Source organism: Oncorhynchus gorbuscha, linkage group LG01 (genome assembly GCF_021184085.1).
Source record: "Oncorhynchus gorbuscha isolate QuinsamMale2020 ecotype Even-year linkage group LG01, OgorEven_v1.0, whole genome shotgun sequence".
NCBI classification, from domain to species: Eukaryota; Metazoa; Chordata; class Actinopteri; order Salmoniformes; family Salmonidae; genus Oncorhynchus; species Oncorhynchus gorbuscha.
Genome location: NC_060173.1, coordinates 24382521 through 24409854, shown reverse-complemented (window position 1 = coordinate 24409854; position 27334 = coordinate 24382521). Strand labels below are relative to the sequence as shown.

The 27334-nt window shown below is 46.7% G+C and overlaps 1 protein-coding gene across 4 annotated transcripts; it reads left to right on the top strand.

The window, feature by feature from the left end:
• The first annotated feature begins 90 nt into the window (after positions 1 to 90).
• LOC124035158 (ras association domain-containing protein 8-like) lies at positions 91 to 27334 on the top strand. Of its 4 annotated transcripts, XM_046348589.1 has the most exons (8): positions 91 to 406; positions 18893 to 18990; positions 20337 to 20479; positions 20767 to 20950; positions 22178 to 23004; positions 23368 to 23565; positions 23979 to 24129; positions 26712 to 27334. In XM_046348589.1, the coding sequence occupies exons 4-8, from the start codon at positions 20848 to 20850 to the stop codon at positions 26825 to 26827; spliced, it is 1395 nt and encodes a 464-aa protein (XP_046204545.1). In that variant the 5' UTR covers positions 91 to 406; positions 18893 to 18990; positions 20337 to 20479; positions 20767 to 20847; the 3' UTR covers positions 26828 to 27334. The 4 variants fall into 4 exon arrangements, with proteins under 4 accessions (XP_046204545.1, XP_046204537.1, XP_046204557.1 ...); XM_046348581.1 differs by lacking the exon at positions 18893 to 18990; XM_046348601.1 differs by lacking the exon at positions 18893 to 18990 and having other exon boundaries at positions 23979 to 24169; positions 26712 to 26831.

The following is a 27334-nucleotide window of genomic DNA, read 5'->3' as shown; positions in this document are numbered from 1 at the left end:
ACCCCACTCCTCTAGGTGAGTACCCCTCTTCTACGAAGTGTATTGCAGCTTTAAAAGGGTCCATAATGCCTTGCGGTGTCACAGTTCCGATGCAATGTATTTGCAGGCAAAAGTAATGAAATGGGGAGAGGCAATTTTCCGCAGCATATTGGTCAACCTGCAATGGCTATAGCAGGGACAGTGCATCGTTAAACTTTCAGCCAAGGATATCACAACGCTGCTCATTTTCTCATGATGCAGTTCTCTCTTTGCTGTGGACCGTGTCACGTTGTCGCAGTTCGTACAAGTGATTTATAGGCTTGCGCCGATTCCATTCCTCTACAGAATTTATTTTTCCTAAACTTCAGTCCGGATAGAGAAGACTGAGGGGGACTTCTGTTGGTGTTTCGGCACCTACAACGCGAAGGTAAGAGATTACGTTTGTATTTACCCCGCTAATGTTAAAGTATTACCGTTATACTGTGTTTCTAAAGTAACTACCCTTCACAACATTATCCCAGGTGTAATAACACGGGGCAGGGATAACGGAAACAATATTATCAGGTTGCATAGTGGAACATGTGTGCCCCTTGCAATGTCGCGGTTTCTTTCTTGCCGTAAATAACCTCACACTTTCAAAACAATAGTACAGCATTCAGGGCAATTTCCCAGACTTGTTTACTCTGTGACCCATATATAGGCTACATTCATGCATTGGCTCTCTATCTGATAATAGACTATAGCCCATTCGTTTATATGTTTATAAACAATGAATAATGGTTGATAATGTATACATTCCTCCAATTACGAATTTCCTATGAATGTACATACCCCATTTCCCATTCACAATTAAGCTTTTAACACTATTTGATGTAGGCTACCTACAGGGCTATTTATGGGGACTATGATTATATTTCCAGTTACCCACTTTAGAGACTAACTGTAGAGTAGGCCAATACAATATTTTGGGGGATATGATGTATTAGAGCAGTAGTTGTGCTCCCTGTGTATTGACACTTTCATCAGTTACAATCAGCTTTACACAGATGTTGAAGCAAACCGTGTTGGCCAGTAGATAATGTATATCAGTTACTGAGTATTGTGTGCTTTGGGCTGCCTACTGTACACCACTGTCTGTTTGATCATAAAATATTAAAGAAACAGGCCTACTCCATAAAACCTGTTTCATTTTTCTACAATTAAGAAGCTGTAGTATCTTCATTAATCCTACAGCTGTGCTAAAGCATGTGTTCAATTACTGCTCTAATGCACTGATGAGACTGCCAGAACATGGACTAAAATAAACCCATGTCTTGATCATGCACAAACCAACCCTCCAAACCCTTAACCAAAGCAGAGGCCAGGAGACCGGGTCTGTTGCCCCAATCAGTGGTGCTGCTATGGCCCTGCTCCTGGCATCAGGCTGGCACTTCAAAGCTGGTCCACTTATAGAGCCATCATGGCAGGAGAACAAAGGCGGTATTATTTCTGCTGACTAAACGTGTCGTCCAGGTGTTCAGGATCCTGCCAGTGTTGACCTCCCGACTAGGGAAGGGGAGGCGAGGGCCACTCTGGAGTCTAATATAACATCCAGCCAGCCTGATGTTAGGGAGGGAGAGGTGAGAGGAGTGTGTGGCTCCAGAAGTTCCTCATGGAAAGCTTTACAGGAGTTGGGGCTATAACCGTGGCAATGGCGTGACTGGGGCTGGTTTTAATCCCTGGTGAGGGATGGACGTCTCAAACTCCCTCTCCTTGGAGATCTTTGGATTAAGGGGATGGAGGGGATGGGGGGGGTAGCCTGAATTCTGAACAAGTGTTTGGCTGGAAGGGTGAGCTCGAGCCAGCCTTAGTTTTTGGCCCTTTCAGCATAATTCAGCTGGCCTTCTTTAACTACAGGACCTTTTCTGGCCAAACTTCGGCCAATTACCTTGTAATTACCTTAACTCAACTTTTTGTATTTTCTTAACTGTCTAGACATATTTATTTTATAGTAATTTCAAACTTGCACAAATGCAAATGTTTTCCACTTTGACTCTAGTATAACGTACATACAGAGACCCCACCCACACAAGCAGAACATGTATTTTTGTTCTGAATAGCAACTTTAATCTGTTATTTATTTGTAACTAACTCTATTAAAGGCGGTAGGTAGTAGGTAGGTAGTAGTCAACCTAATGCCATTTTGGACCTGGTCTGACCTGAGAGGATGCTGCTGCTGGCAGTGTGGAGGAGGGAGAACCAACCACAAGACTCCTTGCTGACATTCATTCCTTTTTCTTGTTTTGGTATTTATGTGGAAATGGGAGTGGGGCTCCTGTTTATAAAAAGCAAAAATGCTTGTTTTATGTAATTCAATAATAAGATTTACCCAAAGATTTAGCCTATTTGGCTTAGTTTTTAATCATAGATTGTAATACAGTCCTAATTCCTTCCTCCCAATATAAACATAGTCTGCCCACAAAATCACCCACAAAAATAGCCTGGCATTCTGTAGACTATATAACTGATGTAGTCCTTTAGCTGTGAGTAGAATCTATTGTGTATTCATGTTAAACACAGCCCTGAGATCAGAGGGCTGTGAACAGAACCAACCTTATTTCCACGTCATGGCCCATTGCATTCTCACCAGCCAGGAATGCACACTCTGGATGTTATCAGTCTCCACGCTGCAGGATCAAGGCCCATCTCTGGAGGGAGATCGCCTGCTGGTGCTCTGCTGGTGCCCTGTGACTACCTGGCTCCACAGTTGTCATTTTTTTTTTTAATTTCACCTGTATTTAACCAGGTAGGCTAGTTGAGAACAAGTTCTCATTTACAACTGCGACCTGGCCAAGATAAAGCAAAGCAGTGCAACACAAACAACAACATTTGAGGGGGGGCATATAATACACGTCTGTCTGGATGCCTGGCACTGGCATGGATATGTAGTGGAATTCCTTCCTATAGAAAAGATAACTGCACACATGATATTAACTCTGTATATTTATTGTGCTGATGTTTGTGGTAAGAAACTCCTCCCAATAGCCCCCACCCCAAAGCTCCTCTATGCACTACTTCCTCAGTCTTGCATACCAGGCTGTTTTGCATTGTGGTATATAGGGCTGAGGCCCTAGTACGACCAACTACCCAGATCTGTTGTGTGTATGAGGCATGAGAGTAAGGCCACACACACACACACACACACACACACACACACACACACACACACACACACACACACACACACACACACACACACACACACACACACACACACACACACACACACACACACACACACACACACACACACACACACACACACACACACAAAAGAGTCCCTACCACCACCACAATAAAACAGAATCTGTCTCTTGCTATGGCTGGAAAATGGGGATCCATTTCACAAGAGGCCTAGTCTGGTACCAATTACACTAGAGTGTATACATTTCTAGTAATTACAACGTAGCCGTGCAACAGGAAATTCTATTTCAATTAAAGTTCAATAATGGAAATAGTTTGTAAGCACCAGAACCCCTTATTGCACTACAGTCTGTAAAAAATAACTCATTATGGATTGTGGGGGGATGGGCTCTGTTTTACTTTTTGTCATCAGGATAGTGTTGAAGTAAATGTTTCTTTAGTTTTTATATATCGCTACCTCTGGTGTATCTCTGCTCTCATACCTTCAATAGCCTTCAACCTCTCCCCTTTGCCAATAAGTAGGGATGCATGATATATCGGTGAACATATCGGAATCGGACGATATTAGCTAAAAATACCAACATTGGTATCAGCCAATGTCTAGTTTAACACCGATGTTAAAAACTGATGTCAAAGCTTCTGTGCATACCTATATTTTGTAGGTACATGACGTAATGACGCAACGTAAAATGTTGCGCTACACTTGCAACACAACGTTCATAACCTAGCCCACAATATCTGCTATGTGGATCGAGCAGTCAACAAGTCAAACAGTCATTTGAAAGAGTAAGACAATTTCAGTGAGACTAAATCAAAGGTGAAATCCATTAAAGCCAAGATAATGGAATTCATTGCCCTTGACAAACAACCGCTCTCTGTCGTGGGTGATGTTGGCTTTCGCCGACTGGTCGAGCACCGGTACACACTACAAAGTGCGCTATTTTTTAGATGTTGTCCTACCGGAGTTACACAGTAATAGAGTCACTACTATTAGCTTCATGACATACATACTATGGAACGCCATTTGGGTCTTTGCATGTCAAGAAAGATACAGTAGCACTGTCAAAGCTGTACAAGTCTGCAAACAAGCAAACACCGGCCACGAACAATGAGTTTACAATATGCGTTGGTAATAACGCATCATTTGTTTGACCTCAACTAAAAGCTAGCTTTAGCTTGGTACCTAGCTAGCACCAATATAACCAGGCTGAAAACAATGACCAGTAGAAACTGCAGTCATTTTCATTATTCTTAGCAATGATTTAGGAATCCTTGTGAATAAGTATTAGCTAGGTTGCCACTTGTTGTTCGCCTATTGAAATTGAACTTTAGTTCATGAAAATAAATAGCTAGCCAGCTACTTAACCCTGTTGCCCAAAGCTAACGTTATAAGCAGCCAGCTAGCTTCATCTGGCTAGTGAGGCTCGACCTGACTGGGTTATGTGTTGTGAAACTAGCCACAATAAGGATTAGGCACAATAGTGGAATTTGCAGTTTGCATTCAAAAGAAAAGTATGCCATTGACAGTGACGCAAATGAATAGAAATAGTAGAATTATGCCATACTTTTATTTTGAATGCTAACCACAAAGTCCACTATTGTGGCTAATCCTTATTGTGGCTAGCTTCACATAGATGTGTCCAACCACCATTAATCAAATAAGAACGGTCTTATAAATTAGGGATATTTTAGATGATGACACCTACCCATATAGTTAGCTAGCTAATATGGTAAGCTAGGGGCTTAACATATTATGTGACGTGCAGTCATATTCAGGTCCTGATTGGTCAACAAGCTTATTTGACACATCAAATAGTGTTATGTGACACTCAAAGACCCAAACGGCGTTCCATAGAAATCCTGGTTGAAAATGAAACGACTGATCAAATGAACAACGAAACAGCACAGCAATGAGAAGCAGTGCTTTAGAGCGCTGCGTCCGTGTGTGTTAACTACTATAGCCGACTCTTTTCTCTGTATACATCAACGATGCTGCTGGAGATTCTCTGATCCACCTCTACGCAGACGACACCATTCATTCTGTATACTCCTGTATACTCCTGACTCTGTGTTAACTAACCTCCAGACAAGCTTCAATGCCATACAACTCTCCTTCCGTGGCTTCCAACTGCTCTTTAATGCAAGTAAAACTAAATGCATGCTCTTCAACCGATCGCTGCCCATACCTGCCTGCCCGCCCGTCCAGCATCACTACTCTGGACGGTTCTGACATAGAATATGTGGACAACTACAAATACCTAGGTGTCTGGTTAGACCGTAAACTCTCCTTCTAAAATCACATTAAGCATCTCCAATCCAAAATTAAATCTAGAATCGTCTTCCTATTTCGCAACAAAGCATCCTTCACTCATGCTGCCTAACATACCCTCGTAAAACTGACTATCCTACCGATCCTTGACTGTCATCTGTCACAAAATAGCCTCATATATTACCCACCACTGCGACCTGTATGCTCTTGTTGGCTGGCCCTCGCTTCATATTCGTCACCAAACCCACTGGCTTCAGGTCATTTATAAGTCTTTGCTAGGTAGAGCCCCGCCTTATCTCAGCTCACTGGTCACCATAGCACCCATAGACATTTACATTTAAGTCATTTAGCAGACGCTCTTATCCAGAGCGACTTACAAATTGGTGCATTCACCTTATGACATCCAGTGGAACAGTCACTTTACAATAGTGCATCTAAATCTTAAAGGGGGGGGGGGGTGAGAAGGATTACTTATCCTATCCTAGGTATTCCTTAAAGAGGTGGGGTTTCAGGTGTCTCCGGAAGGTGGTGATTGACTCCGCTGTCCTGGCGTCGTGAGGGAGTTTGTTCCACCATTGGGGGGGCCAGAGCAGCGAACAGTTTTGACTGGGCTGAGCGGGAACTGTACTTCCTCAGTGGTAGGGAGGCGAGCAGGCCAGAGGTGGATGAACGCAGTGCCCTTGTTTGGGTGTAGGGCCTGATCAGAGCCTGGAGGTACTGAGGTGCCGTTCCCCTCACAGCTCCGTAGGCAAGCACCATGGTCTTGTAGCGGATGCGAGCTTCAACTGGAAGCCAGTGGAGAGAGCGGAGGAGCGGGGTGACGTGAGAGAACTTGGGAAGGTTGAACACCAGACGGGCTGTGGCGTTCTGGATGAGTTGTAGGGGTTTAATGGCACAGGCAGGGAGCCCAGCCAACAGCGAGTTGCAGTAATCCAGACGGGAGATGACAAGTGCCTGGATTAGGACCTGCGCCGCTTCCTGTGTGAGGCAGGGTCGTACTCTGCGGATGTTGTAGAGCATGAACCTACAGGAACGGGCCACTGCCTTGATGTTAGTTGAGAATGACAGGGTGTTGTCCAGGATCACGCCAAGGTTCTTAGCGCTCTGGGAGGAGGACACAATGGAGTTGTCAACCGTGATGGCGAGATCATGGAACGGGCAGTCGTTCCCCGGGAGGAAGAGCAGCTCCGTCTTGCCGAGGTTCAGCTTGAGGTGGTGATCCGTCTTCCACACTGAAATGTCTGCCAGACATGCAGAGATGCGATTCGCCACCTGGTCATCAGAAGGGGGAAAGGAGAAGATTAATTGTGTGTCGTCTGCATAGCAATGATAGGAGAGACCATGTGAGGTTATGACAGAGCCAAGTGACTTGGTGTATAGCGAGAATAGGAGAGGGCCTAGAACAGAGCCCTGGGGGACACCAGTGGTGAGAGCGCGTGGTGAGGAGACAGATTCTCGCCACGCCACCTGGTAGGAGCGACCTGTCAGGTAGGACGCAATCCAAGCGTGGGCCGCGCCGGAGATGCCCAACTCGGAGAGGGTGGAGAGGAGGATCTGATGGTTCACAGTATCGAAGGCAGCCGATAGGTCTAGAAGGATGAGAGCAGAGGAGAGAGAGTTAGCTTTAGCAGTGCGGAGCGCCTCCGTGACACAGAGAAGAGCAGTCTCAGTTGAATGACTAGTCTTGAAACCTGACTGATTTGGATCAAGAAGGTCATTCAGAGAGAGATAGCGGGAGAGCTGGCCAAGGACGGCACGTTCAAGAGTTTTGGAGAGAAAAGAAAGAAGGGATACTGGTCTGTAGTTGTTGACATCGGAGGGATCGAGTGTAGGTTTTTTCAGAAGGGGTGCAACTCTCGCTCGCTTGAAGACGGAAGGGACGTAGCCAGCGGTCAGGGATGAGTTGATGAGCGAGGTGAGGTAAGGGAGAAGGTCTCCGGAAATGGTCTGGAGAAGAGAGGAGGGGATAGGGTCAAGCGGGCAGGTTGTTGGGCGGCCGGCCGTCACAAGACGCGAGATTTCATCTGGAGAGAGAGGGGAGAAAGAGGTCAGAGCACAGGGTAGGGCAGTGTGAGCAGAACCAGCGGTGTCGTTTGACTTAGCAAACGAGGATCGGATGTCGTCGACCTTCTTTTCAAAATGGTTGACGAAGTCATCTGCAGAGAGGGAGGGGGGGAGGAGGATTCAGGAGGGAGGAGAAGGTGGCAAAGAGCTTCCTAGGGTTAGAGGCAGATGCTTGGAATTTAGAGTGGTAGAAAGTGGCTTTAGCAGCAGAGACAGAGGAGGAAAATGTAGAGAGGAGGGAGTGAAAGGATGCCAGGTCCGCAGGGAGGCGAGTTTTCCCTCATTTCCGCTCGGCTGCCCGGAGCCCTGTTCTGTGAGCTCGCAATGAGTCGTAGAGCCACGGAGCGGGAGGGGAGGACCGAGCCGGCCTGGAGGATAGGGGACATAGAGAGTCAAAGGATGCAGAAAGGGAGGAGAGGAGGGTTGAGGAGGCAGAATCAGGAGATAGGTTGGAGAAGGTTTGAGCAGAGGGAAGAGATGATAGGATGGAAGAGGAGAGAGTAGCGGGGGAGAGAGAGCGAAGGTTGGGACGGCGCGATACCATCCGAGTAGGGGCAGTGTGGGAGGTGTTGGATGAGAGCGAGAGGGAAAAGGATACAAGGTAGTGGTCGGAGACTTGGAGGGGAGTTGCAATGAGGTTAGTGGAAGAACAGTAAAGATGAGGTCGAGCGTATTGCCTGCCTTGTGAGTAGGGGGGGGAAGGTGAGAGGGTGAGGTCAAAAGAGGAGAGGAGTGGAAAGAAGGAGGCAGAGAGGAATGAGTCAAAGGTAGACGTGGGGAGGTTAAAGTCGCCCAGAACTGTGAGAGGTGAGCCGTCCTCAGGAAAGGAGCTTATCAAGGCATCAAGCTCATTGATGAACTCTCCGAGGGAACCTGGAGAGCGATAAATGATAAGGATGTTAAGCTTGAAAGGGCTGGTAACTGTGACAGCATGGAATTCAAAGGAGGCGATAGACAGATGGGTAAGGGGAGAAAGAGAGAATGACCACTTGGGAGAGATGAGGATCCCGGCGCCACCACCCCGCTGACCAGAAGCTCTCGGGGTGTGCGAGAACACGTGGGCGGACGAAGAGAGAGCAATAGGAGTAGCAGTGTTGTCTGTGGTGATCCATGTTTCCGTCAGTGCCAAGAAGTCGAGGGACTGGAGGGAGGCATAGGCTGAGATGAACTCTGCCTTGTTGGCCGCAGATCGGCAGTTCCAGAGGCTACCGGAGACCTGGAACTCCACGTGGGTCGTGCGCGCTGGGACCACCAGATTAGGGTGGCTGCGGCCACGCGGTGTGGAGCGTTTGTATGGTCTGTGCAGAGAGGAGAGAACAGGGATAGACAGACACATAGTTGACAGGCTACAGAAGAGGCTACGCTAATGCAAAGGAGATTGGAATGACAAGTGGACTACACGTCTCGAATGTTCAGAAAGTTAAGCTTACGTAGCAAGAATCTTATTGACTATAATGATTAAAATGATACAGTACTGCTGAAGTAGGCTAGCTGGCAGTGGCTGCGTTGTTGACTTTGTAGGCTAGCTGGCAGTGGCTGCGTTGTTGACACTACACTAATCAAGTCGTTCCGTTGAGTGTAATAGTTTCTACAGTGCTGCTATTCGGGGGCTAGCTGGCTAGCTAGCAGTGTTGATTACGTTACGTTGCGTTAAAAGAACGACAATAGCTGGCTAGCTAACCTAGAAAATCGCTCTAGAATACACAATTATCTTTGATACAAAGACGGCTATGTAGCTAGCTATGTAGCTAGCTACGATCAAACAAATCAAACCGTTGTACTGTAATGAACTGAAATGAAAATGTGATACTACCTGTGAATGCGACCGGGTAAATGTATTCGGAAGACGTTGGCTAGCTGTTGGCTAGCTAGCAGAGTCTCCTACGTTAAGGACGACAAATAGCTGGCTAGCTAACCTCGGTAAATTAAGATAATCACTCTAAGACTACACACTCTATAAACTACACAATTATCTTGGATACGAAGACAGCAAAGACAGCTATGTAGCTAGCTAACACTACACTAATCAAGTCGTTCAGTTGAGTGTAATAGTTTCTACAGTGCTGCTAATCGGTGGACGTTAGCTAGCTGGCTAGCTGCTGGGCAGAGCAGTGAAGACTACGTTAGGACGACGAAATACGATAATTACGCAATTATCTTTGATACAAAGACGGCTATGTAGCTAGCTAAGAATACATTACTAAGATTAGACAAATCAAACCTTTGTACTATAATGAAATGTAATGAAATGTCACGCACGCATGAAATGTCATAGCACGCGCTCCAGCAGTTATATTTCACTGGTCACCCACAAAGCCAATTCTTCATTCGGCCGCCTTTCCTTCCTGTTCTGTCCTGCCAATGACTGGAACGAACTGCAAATATCACTGAAGCTGGAGACCCATATCTCCCTAAGTATCTTTAAGCACCAGCTGTCAGAGCAGCTCACAGATCACTGCACCTGTACATAGCCCATCTGTAAATAGCTCATCCCCATACTGTTATTTATTTTATTTAGCTCCTTTGCACCCCAGTATCTCTACTTGCACATTCATCTTCTACACATCTATCACTCCAGTATTTAATTGCTATATTACAATTATTTCTCCACTATGGCCTATTTATTGCCTTACCTCCCTTATCCTACCTCATTTGCACACACTGTATATAGACTTTTTATATTGTATTATTGACCGTATGTTTATTTATTCCATGTGTAACTCTGTGTTGTTGTTTGTGTCGCACTGCTTTGCTTTATCTTGGCCTGGTCGCAGTTTAAATGAGAACTTGTTCTCAACCTGCCTACCTTGTTATATAAAGGTGAAATAAAATAAAAAATAAATAAAAATATAACTGCTTGCTAGAATGCTTAAAAAGCCGCAGAAATGTTAATATTGGTTATCTGCATCGTTTTTTTGGCAAGGAAAATACCAGATATCGGCCAAAAATGTAATATCGGTGCATCACTACCAATAAGTGATTATATTGTTCCCCCCATAGTGAACAATGACCTGTAAAGTCCAAGGGGAACATAGGGGGTGTCACGACCGTCATATGAATAATTGTACCAAGGCGCAGCGTGATTTCCAAAACTACAAAGACATAACGATTGTGAAATACGTAGCGCACATAGGCACTCACACAAAACAATATCCCACATCACAGGTGGGACAAAGGACACACTAAGTATGATCCCCAATTAGAGGTAACGATCATCAGCTGCCTCCAATTGGGAACCACACACACACACCAACATAGAAATATAATACCTAGAAACCCCCCTAGTCACACCCTGACCTAAAACACCATAGAGAACCCCAGGGGCTCTCTATGGTCAGGGTGTGACCATAGACCCCCCCCCACCCACGTAGCACCCGCTCAGACTGCGGATCCAGCCATGAAGCCGGGCTGAATGCCGTGCCCGGACTGGGCACCAGCACAGAGGAAGGCGCTGTTGGCCTGGTGCGTGGAGCCAGAACAGGTTGCACCGGACTGATGACATGCTCTTCAGGGCGAGTGCGAGGAGCCGGCACAGGACATACCGGGCTGGGAAGGTGCACTGGCGGCTTGGTGCGTGGAGCCGGTGCAGGACGTACTGGGCTGGGAAGGCACACTGGAGACCTGGTGCGTGGAGCCGGCACAGGACATACCGGGCTGGGAAGGTGCACTGGAGGCTTGGTGCGTGGAGGCGGCGCAGGACGTACCGGGCTGGGAAGGCGCACTGGAGGCTTGGTGCGTGGAGCTGGCGCAGGACGTCCCGGGCTGGGAAGGCGCACTGGAGGCTTGGTGCGTGGAGCCGGCGTAGGACGTACCGGGCTGGGAAGGCGCACTGGAGGCTTGGTGCGTGGAGCCGGCGCAGGACGTACCGGGCTGGGAAAGCACACTGGAGGCCTGGTGCGTGGAGCCGGCACAGGTTGCACCGGACTGATGACACGCTCTTCAGGGCGAGTGCGCTGCAGAATGCACTTAACCAACATCTCTCTCCGATCTCCCTCCTCCAATTGCTCCATCATCTCCCAGATGGTCTCTGGCTCTCTCCTCGGCTCAGCCGACCGCCCCTTGTGCCTCACCCAAAAAAATCTTGGGGTTGCCCGTGGGCTGTTTGTGGCCTTGGACCCCGGCATCGCCGCTGTCCTCCTATACTCCTTATCGACTCCCACCAAGGAAGGGTCTCGCATCCACCCAGTATTTCCTCCCATGTCCAACTCTCCTTTACCTCCTGGGCACGCTGCTTGATCCTGTAATGGTGGGATATTCTGTCACGACTGTCATATGAAGAATTGTGCCAAGGCGCAGCGTGAGTAGAGTTCCATATTTTAATGAAAGTGAGACTTCCAAAAAACAAAGACATAACAATCGTGAAATATGTACTGCAAGTTCATTAATTCTTTGTTGTTTTGAAGTTTCACTGTAATAAATATGTGGAACTCTACTCACACTGCACCTTGGTCCACTTATTTATTCGATGGACATGACAGGGGGCAATCAAATAAAAACAAATGTTATTTGTCACGTGCTGTGACGTGCTGAATACAACACCTTACTGTGAAATGCTTACTTACAAGCCCATAACCAACAATATAGTTAAGGTAAGAAAGTTTACTAAATAAACTAAAGTAAAGGAAATAAAAGAGCAACAATAAAATAACAATAACAAGTAGCGAGTAGCAGCAGTGTAAAAAAAAGGGGGGAGGGGGTCTATGCAAATAGTCCAGGTAGCCATTTGATTAGCTGTTCAGCATTCTTATGGCTTTTGGACCTAGACATGGTGCTCTGGTACCGCTTGCCGTGTGGTAGCAGAGAGAACAGCCTATGACTAGGGTGGATGGTGTCTTTGGCAATTTTTCTTCCTCTGACATCGCCTGGTATAGAGGCCCTGGATGTCAGGAAGCTAGGTCGCAGTGATGTATTGCGCCGTACACACTACCCTCTGTAGCGCCTTGCAGCCGGAGGTCGAGCCGTTACCATACCAGGCAATGATGCAATCAGGATGCTCTCGTGGTGAAGAACATTTTGAGGATCTGAGGACCAAATCTTTTCAGTCTCCTGAGGGAGAATAGGCGTTGTCATGCCCTCTTCACAACTGTCTTGGTGTGTTTGGACCATGAGAGTTTGTTGGTGATGTGGGCATCAAGGATCTTGAAGCTCTCAACCTGCTCCACTACAGCCCTGTTGATGAAAATGGGTGTGTGCTCAGCCCTCCTTTTCCTGTAGTCCATGATCATCTCCTTTGTCTTGATCATATTGAGGGAGAAGATGTTGTCCTTGCACCACACTGCCAGGTCTCCAACCTCCTATGAATAGGCTCTCTCATCGTTTTCGGTGATCAGGCCTACCACCGTTGTGTCATCGGCAAACTTAATGATGGTGTTGGAGTCGTGCTTGGCCACGCAGTCATGGGTAAACAGCGAGTACAGGAGGGGACTAAGCACACACCCCTGAGGTGCCCTAGTGTTGAGGATCAGCATGGGCGACCCATCAAGAAGTCCAGGATCCAGTGTTTAGTCCCAGGGTCCTTATCTTAGGGATGAGCTTTGAGGGCACTATGGTGTTGAACGCTGAGCTGTAGTCAATGAATAGCATTCTCACGTAGGTGTTCCTTTTGTCCAGCTGGGAAAGGGCAGTGTGGAGATTGCGTCAGCTGTGGATCTGCTGGTCCAGTATGCAAATTGGAGTGGGTCTAGGGTTTCTGGGATGATGGTGTTGATGTGAGCCATGACCAGCCTTTCCAAGCACTTCATGGCTACAGATGTGAGTGCTACGGGTCGGTAGTCATTAAGGAAGGTTATCTTTATGTTCTTGGGCACAGGGACTATGGGGGTCTGCTTGAAACATGTAGGTATTACAGACTAGGCCAGGGAGAGGTTGAAAATGTCAGTGAAGACACATAGCTAGTTGGTCAGCGCATGCTTTGAGTACACGTCCTGGTAATCTGTCTGGTCCTGCAGCCTTGTGATTTTTGACTTGTTTAAAGGTCTTACTCACATCGGCTGCGGAGAACGTGATCACACACAGTGTTGCTTGCCTCGAAGTGCGCATTGAAGTCATTTAGCTCATCTGGTAGGCTCATGTCACTGGGCAGCTCGTGGCTGTGCTTCGCTTAGTAGTCTGTAATAGTTTTCAAGCCCTGCCACATCCAACGGGCGTCGTTGCCGGTGTAGTAGGATTCAATCTTAGTCCTATATTGTCGCTTTGAATGTTTGATGGTTTGTTGGAGGGCATAGCGGTATTTCTTATAAGCGTCCGGGTTAGAGTCCCGCTCCTTGAAAGTGGCAGCTCTACCCTTTAGCTCAGTGTAGATGTTGCCTGTAATCCATGGCTTCTGGTATGTATGTATGTGTGTGTGTGTGTGTGTGTGTGTGTGTGTGTGTGTGTGTGTGTGTGTGTGTGTGTGTGTGTGTGTGTGTGTGTGTGTGTGTGTGTGTGTGTGTGTGTGTGTGTGTGTGTGTGTGTGTGTGTGTGTGTGTGTGTGTGTGTGTGTGTGTGTGTGTGTGTGTATGGTCACTGTGGGATGACGGCATTGGTGCACTTATTGATGAAGCCGGTGACTGATGACTCCTCAATGCCAACGGATGAATCCCGGAACATATTCCAGTCTGTGCTAGCAAAACAATCCTGTAGCTTAGCATCTGACCACTTCCGTATTGAGCAAGTCACTGGTATTTCCTGCTTTAGTTTTTGCTTGTAATCAGGAATCAGAAGGATAGGGAGGGAGCTTTGTAAGCGTCTCTGTGTGTGGAGTAAAGGTGATCTAGAGTTTTTTTCCCTCTGGTTACACATGCTGGTAGAAATGAGGTAAAATGGATTTAACTGTCCCTGCATTAAAGACCCCGGCCACTAAGAGCGGCACCTCTGGATGAGTATTTTCTTGTTTGTTTGTTTAAGGCCTTATACAGCTCATTGAGTGTGGTCTTAGTGTCAGCATCGGTTTGTGGTGGTAAATAGACAGCTACGAAAAATCTAGATGAAAACTCTCTTGGAAAATAGTGTGGTCTACAGCTTATCAATAGATAATTTACCTCAAGCGAGCAAAACCTTGAGACTTCCTTAATATTATATTTCGCACAGCAGCTGTTATTGACAAATAGACACAGACTGCCACTCATTGTCTTACCAGAGGCAGCTGTTCTGTCTTGCCGATGCACGGGACAAACAGCCAACTGTACATTATTCATGTCGTCGTTCTGCCACGACTCTGTGAAACACAAGATATTTAATGTCCCATTGGTAGGATAGTCTTGAACGGAGCTCATCCAGTTTATTCTCCAATGATTGCACATTGGCCAATAGGACAGATGGTAGAAGCGGGTTACCCACTCGCCGACAAATTCTCACAAGGCACCCAGATCTGCTTCACCCTGTATTGGCAGTCTCTTCTTCATGCGAATAATGAGGATTTGGGCCTGGTCCGGTGTCAAAAGTAAATCCTTCACGTCCGACTCGTTAAAGAAATTATCTTTGCCCAGTTCGAGGTGAATAATTACTGTTCTGATATCCAGAAGCTATTTTCGGTCATAAGAGACAGTTGCAGAAACATTATGTACAAAATAAGTTTCAAAGAAAAAAACACACAAAATAGCACAATTGGTTTGGAGCCCGTAAAACGGCAGCCATCTCCTCTAGCGCCATTGACATCTATCATTGAAAAATCAGGCGTGGAACAAGACTTTTTTTCTAGAGGACCTTTGTCCTTAAAACAGCTCAGTGGTTCCCCAAGGGGTTTCTCCCAATTCCCAGAGTCAAGTTGTGCCTGATTCTTTGTGTTAGCCTCATGAAGAAAATCAATTTTGTTTCTCCTCAAACGGCCATTTGTTCTTCATGTAAATGCATCATATTCATACCAGTCTACTGCAGTACAGTTCAGCAGGAATACATCATAGTTGTAGGCCTAAATTAAAGAAATAATATTAGAATTTCTTCCATGACATGTCTTGCGTCAGGTGCTGTCACTCCTCCATGCTGCTTGTCCTTCAATTTACAGGGAATCAGTGCAGACAGAGTATTTGCGCTATGAGATAATGATTTAAGGGTTGTCCTCATCCTTCCTACCTATGGTCACAAAACCTCACCCCAGCACAGCCATATTTCCCATGGCTCAGAGATGTACATGATCACTCTATAAGATACTATCTCTGTTCTAGAGGTTGGGAACCTGGGCCAGCTCCTGGCCTGGTAAAGTGATAGCAGTGCATGGCCCGTCCCCCTGTGTGTGTGAGGACCCAAAGGAACATATGGTGACTTTCACCAGTATGAGTCAGTGAAAGTCCTGGCCTTGGTGCCAACTCTCTGTACTCCTGCAGCCCCGGGACCTTTGGGCTGACAACAGCACGAACAGCCATAGGAGCAACCTGGGTCTCAGCGGACACACCGCCCACAGTACCCTGTACTCACACACCTCACTGGGTAGACAGGAAGCCAGCCCAGAGACCACCAGCCTGAACTCTGAAGCTGTGCCACATTGAGACAAATGACAAAAAAAGCATCTTGGGTCATCTGTGACTTGGGCTGTTTTGGCATCTATTTTTTTTGCTGTTCTTGGAGCTGAAATGGAATGTGTTGGTATGTAGTGTAAGCCGTGCGTCTCACGGAATGCTCCTTGGCTCAGAGTTGTGATCAGCTCTACAGGATCAGGCCATGGGCATCTCTGCAGGCTGGCAGGGAAAGGGGCAGAGTTGGCAGAGAGATGGACCTGTGCCCTGTGTGCCACTGGCTTGGCACCAACCCCTATGTTGTATCATTGTCAGTTATATACATACTGTTGTGGACTTGCTGGAAAATGGTCAATACAGGACTAAGATTGAATCCAACTACACCGACTCTGAGGCTCATCGGATGTGGCAGGGCTTGAAAACTATTATGGACTACAAAGGTAAACCCAGCCGCGAGCTGCCCAGTGACGCAAGCCTAACAGATGAGCTAAATGCCTTTTATGTTTGCTTTGAGGCAAGCAACACTGAAGCATGCATGAGAACATCAGCTGTTCCGGGCGACTGGATTACCAGGAGTACCATGTGTACTCAAAGCATGCGCGAACCAACTGGCAAGTGTCTTCACTGACATTTTCAACTCTCCCTGATCTATTCTGTAATACCTACATGTTTAAAACAGACCACCATAGTCCCTGTGCCCAAGATTGTGAAGGTAACCTGCCTAAATGATTACCGCCCCGTAGCACTCACGTCTGTAGCCATGAAGTGCTTTGAAAGGCTGGTTTTGGCTCACATCAACACCATCATGCCGGAAACCCTAAACCCACTCCAATTCACATACCATCCCAACAGATCCACAGAGGACGCAATATCAATCGCACTCCATACTGCCCTTTCCCACCTGGGCATAAGGAACACCTACATGAGAATGCTGACCATTTACTACAGCTCAGCGTTCAACACCATAGTACCCACAAAGTTCATCACTCAGCTAAGGACCCTGGGACTAAACACATCCATCTGCAACTGGATCCTGGACTGTCTGATGGGACACCCCCAGGTGGTAAGGGTAGGCAACAACACATCTGCCACGCGGATCCTCAACACTGGAACACCTCAGGAGTGTGTGCTTAGTCACCTCCTGTACTCCCTGTTCACCCACGATTGCATGGCCAAGCACGACTCCCAACACCATTATTAAGTTTGCTGATGACACAACAGTGGTAGGCCTGATCACTGACAACAATGAGACAGCCTATAGGGAGGTGGTCAAAGACCTGGCAGTGTGGTGCCAGGACAACAACCTCTCCCTCAATGTGAACAAGACAAAGAGCTGATCGTAGACTATAGGAAAAGGAGGGCCGAACAAGTCTCCATTAACATACATGGGTCAGAAATGGAGGGGGTCGAGAGTTTCAAGTTTCTTGGTGTCCACATCACCAACCAACGATCATGGTCCAAACACACCAAGACAGTTGTGAAGAGGGCATGATAACACCTTTCCCCCTCTGGAGACTGAAAAGATTTGGCATGGGTCCCTAGATCCTCAAAAAGTTCTACAGCTGCACCATCGAGAGCATCCTGACCGGTTGCATCACCGACTGGTATGGCAACTGCTCGGCGTCTGACCGTAAGGCTACAGAGGGTAGTGCGTACGGCCCAGTACATCACTGGGGCCAAGCTTCCTGACATCCAGGACCTATATGCTAAGCATGTCAGAGTAAGGCCCAAAACATTGTCAGAGACTCCAGCCATAGTCATAGGCTGTTCTCTCTGCTACCGTATGGCAAGCGGTACCAGAGCGCCAAGTCTAGGACCAAAAGGCTCCTTAACAGCTTCTACCCCCAAGCCATAAGACTGCTGAACAATTAATAAATGGCCACCTGGACTATTTACATTGACCTCCCTCTTTGTTTTTAAACTGCTGCTACTCGCTGTTTATTATCTATGAATAGTCACTTTACAAATTACCTCGACTAACCTGTACCCCCACACATTGACTCGGTACCGGTACCCCCTGTATATAGCTTCGTTATTGATATGTAATTTTCTTGTGTTACTTTTTGATAAAACATTTTTTACTTTAGTTTATTTTGTAAATATTTTATTAACTCTATTTCTCGAACTGCATTGTAAGTAAGCATTTCACGGATAGGTCTACACTGTTTGTGTTCGGCACATGTGACAAATATCATTTTATTTTATTTGGTGTGTATTTCCTGTTTGTGTTTACTGAATGCTAATCTTATATGGATAATATGTCATATTGTAATACCTGCCAACGTGTGTTACAACATGGTATTAAGGCGCATTAGTACCCTCACATAACCACTGTCTGTTTTTCTGGGGGGGTTGTACAATTATAAAACCAAACTGGTTCTGTCTAATTAATCAAATCAAATTAAATGTATTTATATAGCCCTTCTTACATCAGCTGATATATCAAAGTGCTGTACAGAAACCCAGCCTAAAACCCCAAACAGCAAGCAATGCAGGTGTAAAAGCACGTTGGCTAGGAAAAACTCCTTAGAAAGGCCAAAACCTAGGAAGAAACCTAGAGAGGAACCAGGCTATGAGGGGTGGCCAGTCCTCTTCTGGTTGTGCCGGGTGGAGATTATAACAGAACATGGCCAAGATGTTCTAATGTTCATAAATGACCAGCATGGTCAAGTAATAGTAATCACGGTGAACAGGTCAGGGTTCCATAGTCGCAGGCAGAACAGTTGAAACTGGAGCAGCAGCATGGCCAGGTTGACCCAGTTTCATGTCAGTTTCATGTTAGCCCCCCCCGACGCATTCACACACACAGTATTCCAGTGTCCATTCATGCCCCTTTGACCTTTTAACTCCCCTGGAAAAAAAGGTTGAACAAAATGGTGACAGAGTAATGGGTCAGTGCAGAATAATCTCCCAGGGTCCTATTTGTGTGTGACTCGCAGCCTGTTTCCTTCCATCCCTCTATCTGCAGTCTGCTGCCATTTAAGGGCAATCTGGATGAAGAACAAAAGCACTTTCTAACCAGCTGTAAACACACCAGGAATAGAGAGATCATGAGCCAGGCCAGAGGTAAAGGTGAAACACACACACACACACAGGGTTTGTTTGCAGCCCTCATTTGCCTGGTCCTAAAATGATAAATTGTTATTTCAAAGCCCCTAGTTCTATTTAGCTGAACTGATTTTATCTCGCAATGCTGTTTAGTGTTCCGGACCCACTGTGTTTAGCAAAGCACCATGGGAGAAGCAGTGTGTGAGTGCGTGTGTCTGACCGTGTGTGTGCGTGTGTGTCTGTAAGGCACAGCAGCTTGCCGAGGCTGTGCTAGATGACATTAAGAACATGGAGAGGGAACGTGGGGGGTGGAGGAGGGTGGGGGAGATGTGGAGGGGGGTTAAGTGACCAGCAGAGGGATAGAGCTCTGTGCTCAACTGCACTGTGAAGGTCAACCCTCTAGGGAGCATCGCAGCTCTGGACACTGGCCATCTATCTACTCTCTCTTCATCTCCTTGAAGAGGACTGCGATGGAGCGGAGCTGGGTTTTCCTTTGAAAAGTCCCTAATTTAATCTGATTTCATATGGACTTTTCTTCCATGGTCCATTGTGTGGCAGGAAGGAATGTGCCAGACTGCATGGACCAAGGACACTGGCCATGTTTTGTTTTCTACTCAGAGTCTACTACAGTCACAAAAGCAGTCTTGTTAATTTTGTCTTGAATGAACTTGACTGGGAAGGGATTGGGGTTCAAAATTAATGTGAGACAAATATGCATTTCTGATAAAGCTGGTAGTCTTCAGTCTATGTCCTAAATTCTTCAGTGTTTACCACATACTTCATTGGATTACTACAGGGAAGCTATTTTGGATCTCATACAGTGAACAACACACAGAGCATTATGTAGGGAACCAACTAAAGTTTTGGCCATATGTTCCTCATCAAATCGAGCCAGAAGCACAGACATACACTTCACTTTTCCTTTTCAACACATCGTGTGCATATTTTCCCTGTTCCCTTGGTGGTCATTCTCTCTCAAGAGGACTCTTAAGTCTTTTTCTGTGTGTATACATTTGCACAATAAAACATCTCACTTATCGTAGGATCTCTTTGAAAAGTTGGCACATCTGCGGTAAAATATGAGATCCTCGACTCTGAGACATCAAAAGAAAGTAATTGTTCCCTTCATCCTCCTCATCCTCTCCCTCCTTTGTTGCAGTCTCTCTTCCTGCCCCCTCTCCATTTCACCTTTCACTCACTTTTCCTGCACACCCCCTCTCTATCTCACTGACGCAATCTTCCTGCTCTCTCCTCACTGTTGTTTCCTCACAATTCTCCACAAAATAACAGGAACTTGGCTCAGAGCATCAGTACTGGCAGGCTCTTCCTGTCTAACCCCCCTAAAGACATGTACCTATTCACAGAGCCAGGATGAAAACAACAATGTCATGTCCAGCTGGTCCCAGAATGCCTGGCTGGGAGGTTTGACGGTTCTGTCATTCACCAACTGTTTGAGCCATCCTCCTTTTCCTCAACAGCCCCTAAAAATAGTGGCACACATTTTCAGGTTGGTATTGTTTTCAGGCCATGATGAATGAGCCTATCTCCTCACAGACTATACTGACAACAACTTCTACATGTACAAAATAAATAGTTTTACACAATTCAAAAGATCCTCAGTCAGTGGGTGAAAACTGGTTGAAATTGCAATATGTCAACTAGAAACTTATTTCAAACAGTTGGTCCAGTTTTTTCCAGTTCTGGGCAGAGAATCCAAATAACCAAAACAATGTCATCTTAAAAGTGCTTCCTGACCAGGTCCTTCCTGTTTTACTCTGTGTTCTCCCTCCTCAGTGAGGTGGTGGCCAGCTGGAGCCTCCAGGAATGATGGGGCCAACCCACCGCAGCAGGCCCCCTCGCTGCACCTGACCCAGAATGGAGCTTAAGGTTTGGGTGGACGGGGTCCAGAGGGTCGTATGCGGGGTCACCGAGGCAACCACCTGCCAGGAAGTGGTCATCGCTCTGGCCCAGGCCATAGGTGAGCTCTGACCTATGACTCTTGACCAAGGCTTCAGGATGTTTGTTTTATGTGTGTTTGAAGTATAAAAAGTATTGGCATTTAAGCCTGAAGTAGGACTATACATTGTTTTATGAATGTGCTTTGCCCTTCCTTAAGGATTGTATTGACATAGGGAGTAGTAGAATGATCATGTAATGCACCTCTATTTTATCCTATTTACCAGTGAGGCTTTGGTTACGTAGGCTACTGTCTTTGTCACCAAGCCAAAGTTGATTGACTGCGTACAATGTGGACTAGTGTGGACGAGTGGACAGTGAAGAAGATATACTGATTCTCAGTAATGTGTTGCTTGTTTATGAAATGGTGATTAATTAAACTCCAATTTTAATCCAGAGCCGTGTTAAAATTAGGCTTGCTGCAGAAAATGTAATAGCCTGTCGCCAATTGAAAATATGCATAATGAAATGAATAAACATGTGTTCCTCTCCTCCTGCCTACACCTCAACCTCTTGGTGCTGTAGTGAGAGATAGAGGATTTTAGTCAGAGGCTTTATTTGGATCAGATTCCCCCTCCTCCATCCATCCCTCCCTCCCTTCATCCATCCCCCTCTCTCTCAGTGAGAGAAGAGGAATGGAGCAGCCTGTATTGACATCACTTCCCACTATGTGGGGCAGGCGGGAGGAGGGAAAGTCTGACTCATCCTTCCATCGCTCGCCAGGAAGGGGAAAAGCAGAACCACTTATTGAAGCCCCATCTCCTCCTCTCCCCTGCCTCTCCTACTGTTTTCCCCCTCTTTTTTTATTTTTAAACTTTTTCTCCCCAATTTCATGGTATCCAATTGTTTATTAGCTACTATCTTGTCTCATCGCTACAACTCCCGTACAGGCTCGAGAGAGACGAAGGTTGAAAGTCATAACACAGCGCCATCCAACCCAGAAGCCAGCCGCACAAATGTGTCGGAGCAAACACCGTGCACCTGGCATAAAGCTGATAATATTGAAATAAATCAAAATAAAGCTGAAATAAATCATTCTCTCTACTATCTGTCATTTCACATTCTTAAAATAAAGTGGTGATCCTAACTGACCTAAGACAGGGAATTATTACTAGGATTAAATGTCAGGAATTGTGAAAAACGTAGATTAAATGTATTTGGCTAAGGTGTATGTATACTTCCGACTTCAACTATATGCTGACATACACAAAAAGCCGACATCTGAACTTGTCTTATCTGTTTTTTCAAGGCCGCACTGGGCGCTATACCCTGGTGGAGCAATGGCGAGACACAGAGCGCCACCTGGCCCCCCACGAGAGCCCAGTGGCCTCCATCAACACCTGGGGTCAGTATGCCGGTGACGTCCAGCTGATCCTGCACCGCACAGGCCCCTCCCTGACTGAACGCCCCCCTTCCGAGGGGCCCCCGCTTCGAGGCCCGGAACGCGGTCTCCACCGGCAGAGCCTCCCCCCACTTGCCAAGCTCCGCCACCCCAGTGAGCGCTCCCTCTGCCGCCGTGAGCCGCGCCGCAAGTCCCTCACCTTCTCTGGCAGGCCCCGGGGCCTCCGGGACATCCTGAGTGGAGGCCGGGCTTGGGAGGAGAGGGAGGCCGAGGCCAAACGACGTCTCCTACTCCAGGGGAACGGTGGGAACCAGAACCACCACCACCACCATGTAGCAGCCGAAACAGTAGCCCCAGGGGGGGCAGTGTCCCCCGGCATGTGGGCCTGCCGCATGGATGACTTGGTCAGACTGGTGGGGCTCCAGAGAGAGACTCTGGGTGTGCTGGAGAACAGGCTGAAGGCCTATGAGGCTGAGCTGCAGACCTGGGGTGGGGGAGTGGGAGAAGGAGGGGGAGAGGAGGTAAGGGGAGCGGCAGGGCTGGTGGAGGAGATAGTGAGGCTGGAGAGACGACTGAGGAAGAACGAGGTGGAGATGGAGGAGGAGGAGTTCTGGGCCAGTGAGCTGCAGATTGAGCTGGAGAGCGAGAGGCAGCTAGAGGATAAGCTTGAGGAGCTAACGGGACGTCTGCAGGGCGCTAAAGTTGACCTGGGGGACAGGATGGTTCTGGTACAGGTGGGTTGGGCACACCTCAGATTTATGTACAAGTGGCCTGGACACTATTATTGGTCACCTAAATTGTACGAAACTGCACTTGCACTGTTCCACTTTTATAAAGTTTTTGTCATTCTAATTCTAATTCGAAATGTTACGATTTCCGTTGAATATGACATTGTTATAACCCCTTAACATTAAAGGTGTACAGGCACATTGCATCACCATTTTAAAGAGAGACAATGCCTGTCCTCTCTCTGAATGTCTCTCTATGCATTTCTATGCACTTCCATCTGTATTTAAGCCTGGGTGCTGGGAAGCACATCTTCTCCTTACCACCTCTTTCTCCTATTGGTCTCAAAATAAAACCTGTCTTTGTGTCAGGGTGTGGAAGCGGGTCTCGAGGAGGAGCGTCTGCGGTGGGAAAGACAGGAGACTCAGAGGGTGAGCGAGGTGGAGGCCAGGGCGCAGTTGCTTAGGGCCCGCACGGAGCTCAAGACCCAGGACAGACAAGCCGTCCAGCTAGAGAGCAGCTGCAGAGCCGTGGACAGGTCCCTGAGCCAGAGTAGCAAGAGAATGCAGGTCAGACACATGCATTGACATGCACACACACACACACACACACACACACACACACACACACACACACACACACACACACACACACACACACACACACACACACACACACACACACACACACACACACACACACACACACACACACACACACACACACACACACACACACACACACACACACACCACTGATGCATGACCGTACACATAAACAAATGCACATAGAGACACATATACCGTGTTGAATGAACATACTGGTGGGCACACACACACCATGAGCAGATTGTTGGGGCATAACATGTAGCCCACCCACGCACCAGGAACAGATTACCAGTCAGTATGGCTGCAGATTATGGAAGTACAGATGGCAAAAAATATAGATTTATATATTTGGTCAATCTGTATCTCCACTTCAGGAGATGCAGCATGAGCTGGAGCAGCTGACCAAGGAGCTGAGACAGGTCAACCTGCAGCAGTTCATCCAGCAGACTGGCACCAAGGTCACCGTGCTGCCAGCCGAGCCCAGTGAGGATGAGGAGGAGACTACCCACACCGGACAGGGCACAGGTCATTTACTTCAAATGAGCTAGATGCGTCAATCCTCTGTGTGGGTGCAGCCTCTTGCATTGCTCTGATCTGCAATATCTTTGGTTTTCACTACTGCTCGTGGTCATGTCATATTGCTGAGTCTCAGTTTATTCACCTTATTCATTGTAAAGGCATAATAATCACATATTATGTGATTCACTGCTGATCAATTAAACACAACCAATAACAAGCCTGTCCACACTGAACAAAGACATGCAACTTCATGACATTGGCTATATCACTACCACTGTGCAGAAGGTGGATTTACTACATGCCATTTCCCTCATCGGGTGACATATCTGTGGAGCAAAAAATACTGTCAACCTTTAAATTAAATCATGCTGCCATCACGCAAATTAAATCATGCTGATTAATTTAATGACCATTTTTTGCACAGATCTGGGATCTTTTGCATGACGAAAATTTAACCTTTTCATTCTGCTCTTCACTGCTCTGTCTGCCAGGTCACTTAGTCAGTCCCACTAAGGTTTTTCTCCAGCAGTTATCATTTTCTATGTGCCGTCCCTCTGCCTGCTGAGAGATGATTACTCGGCTACAGAGAGCAAGAGCGCGAGCGAGCATTTGTTTCGCCCCCTCCAGTGGACCTTATGGTCTCCATGCCAACGGCTGCTAGCCGCCACCTCATCTCTCCCTCTCTCCCTCCGTCATCATATCCCTCCATCACTCTCTCCCTCCATCACTCTCTCCCTCCGTCATCATATCCCTCCATCACTCTCTCCCTCCATCATCATATCCCTCCATCACTCTCTCCCTCCGTCATCATATCCCTCCATCACTCTCTCCCTCCGTCATCATATCCCTCCATCACTCTCTCCCTCCGTCATCATTTCCCTCCATCACTCTCTCCCTCCGTCATCATATCCCTCCATCACTATCTCCCTCCGTCATCATATCCCTCCATCACTCTCTCCCTCCGTCATCATATCCCTCCATCACTCTCTCCCTCCGTCATCATATCCCTCCATCACTCTCTCCTTCCATCTCATGCTCAGCCGTTTGTGTGATGGACTCAGTGGACTGTATCTTGCCTGCCAAGAGGCTAGGCTGGCCTGGCAGAGAGAACAGAGTTAGACAGAGAGCTAAGAACACTGTGAACACTGAGGCTTGTTAAAAGGCTTTGGGAGAGAACAAACTATTCAAGAGTCACCAGGTGGTCTTGGAAAACATTTAAAGACCTTTGTATAAGACTTGAATTTGAAACGGGTTCTGAAGGTGTGTGTTAGTGCCTAATCAAATTGAATCAAATGTTATTTGTCATGTACTGAATACAACAGTTGTAGACCTTACGGTGAAATGCTTACTTATACAAGCCCTTATCCAGTTTTGAGAAAATATAGTTAAGAAATATTTACTAAATACACTAAAGTAAAAAAATATATATAAAGATAACTGACACAATGAAATAACAATAATGAGGCTATGTACAGGGGGTACCGGTACTGTGTCAATATGCGGGGGTACAGGTTAGTCCAGGTCATTTGTACATGTAGGTAGAGGTAAAGTGACTAATAATAATTAGTGAGTAACAGCAGTGTAAAAACAAACGGGGGGGGTCAATGTAAATAGTCCGGGTGGCCATGTGATTAATTGTTCAGCAGTCTCATGGCTTGGGGGTAGAAGCTGTAAAGGAGCCTTTTGGTCCTAGACTTGGCTCTCCGATGCTGCTTGCCGTGCAGTAGCAGAGAGAACAGTCTATGACTTGGGTGACTGGAGTCTTTGACAATTTTTTGGGGCTTCCTCTGACACCGCCTAGTATATAGGTCCTGGATGGCAGGAAGCTTGGTCTCAGTGATGTACTGGGCTGTACACCAGCACAGGTGGCAGGTAGCCTAGTGGTTATAGCGTTGGGCCAGTAACCGAAAGGTTGCTAGATCGAGTTCCAGAGCTGACAAGGTAAAAGTCTGTCATTCTGCCCTTGAACAAGGCAGTTAACCCACTGTTCCCCTGGTAATAAAATAAGCACTACCCTCTGTAGTGCCTTACGTTTGGATGCCCAGCAGCTGCCATACCAGGCGGTGATGCAACCGGTCAGGATGCTCTCGATGGTGCAGCCATGTTAGAGACTGTAAAAAGACTGTGGTTTTATGCACTAAACCAGACCTTTTTAAAATATCCTCTATATCAACCCAGACAGCAGTACACCTTTAAATCCCCCCTCACCCAATTGTTTTTCCAGATCACTTTTCCAAATATGTTTTTATAACTGTATATTACCATGTGCTTATCATTACTTATCATTACCTCATGTGAATTTATATTAGTAGTCATGCTAATGGTTTTCAATTTTGTAAAGCTATTCGTTTAATGTTCATGTCCTTCTAATAACCTAGCAGGACATGTGTGTTGAATCAGTTTGAGCCCTCCATGTTTGGCCATTGAATCAACTGCTATGGCTGGTGTCCTGCATGGTTCAATGCTGACACCCTGTGGTCAGACCTAGTAATGCATGGAGGAACTCACATTTAAATCTGAGAAGTAGATTTGAAGGTAACAAATATCTAAAGCAAAATAAAGTAACAAATTATCTCTTTATCTTTCAGACTTGGTTCCTCTGTCCGGTTCCCTGAAGCGTCCAGTCTCCTCGATGCCCGGACACCTTCGGGTCCTGCAAAGCCCGCTGACATCTGGCTTGAACCCAGAAGGGATCTACGTGTAAGATGACACAGAGGGGGATATCTATGTTCCATGCCAGCTGGCCCCCTCACTACCAACCTAAAGGTAGCCTGCTTGGTAGTCTGGTCCCAAAACGGTTGTCTTTAGCCAACTCCTCTCCTATTCACTCCTAGTCAGGAGTTGGTTATATACAGATCTGGGATAAGACTAGCTAAAGGATGTAATAGCATGATACTTCATTAACACTCTCCTGTCATGGATAAAGGACCTACACTTACACAGAGGATTTGGCTAGAGGCCATTGTGTACAAGCACTCCTAGTCTCCCACATGGGACAGCACATGATGATTGCTCCAATGATGAAGGGAAGACTATGGGTAACCTACCTGACTTCAGGATGGGGCACTTAGCTTGGATGAACAGTGTAGAAAACATTAGGAACACCTGCTCTTTCCATGACATAGACTGATCAGGTGAATCCACATGGAAGCTATGACCCCTTATTGATGTCACTTGTTAAATCCACTTCAATTAGTGTAGATGAAGGGGA

Excerpts from the sequence above, each read along its gene's own strand:
- LOC124035158 (XM_046348596.1), top strand. The coding sequence starts at position 20,848 with ATGGAGCTTAAGGTTTGGGTGGACGGGGTCCAGAGGGTCGTATGCGGG. Across the intron at positions 20,951-22,177 it reads CGCTCTGGCCCAGGCCATAG|GCCGCACTGGGCGCTATACC; the intron begins GTGAGCTCTGAC and ends TGTTTTTTCAAG. Across the intron at positions 23,566-23,978 it reads AGAGTAGCAAGAGAATGCAG|GAGATGCAGCATGAGCTGGA; the intron begins GTCAGACACATG and ends TCTCCACTTCAG.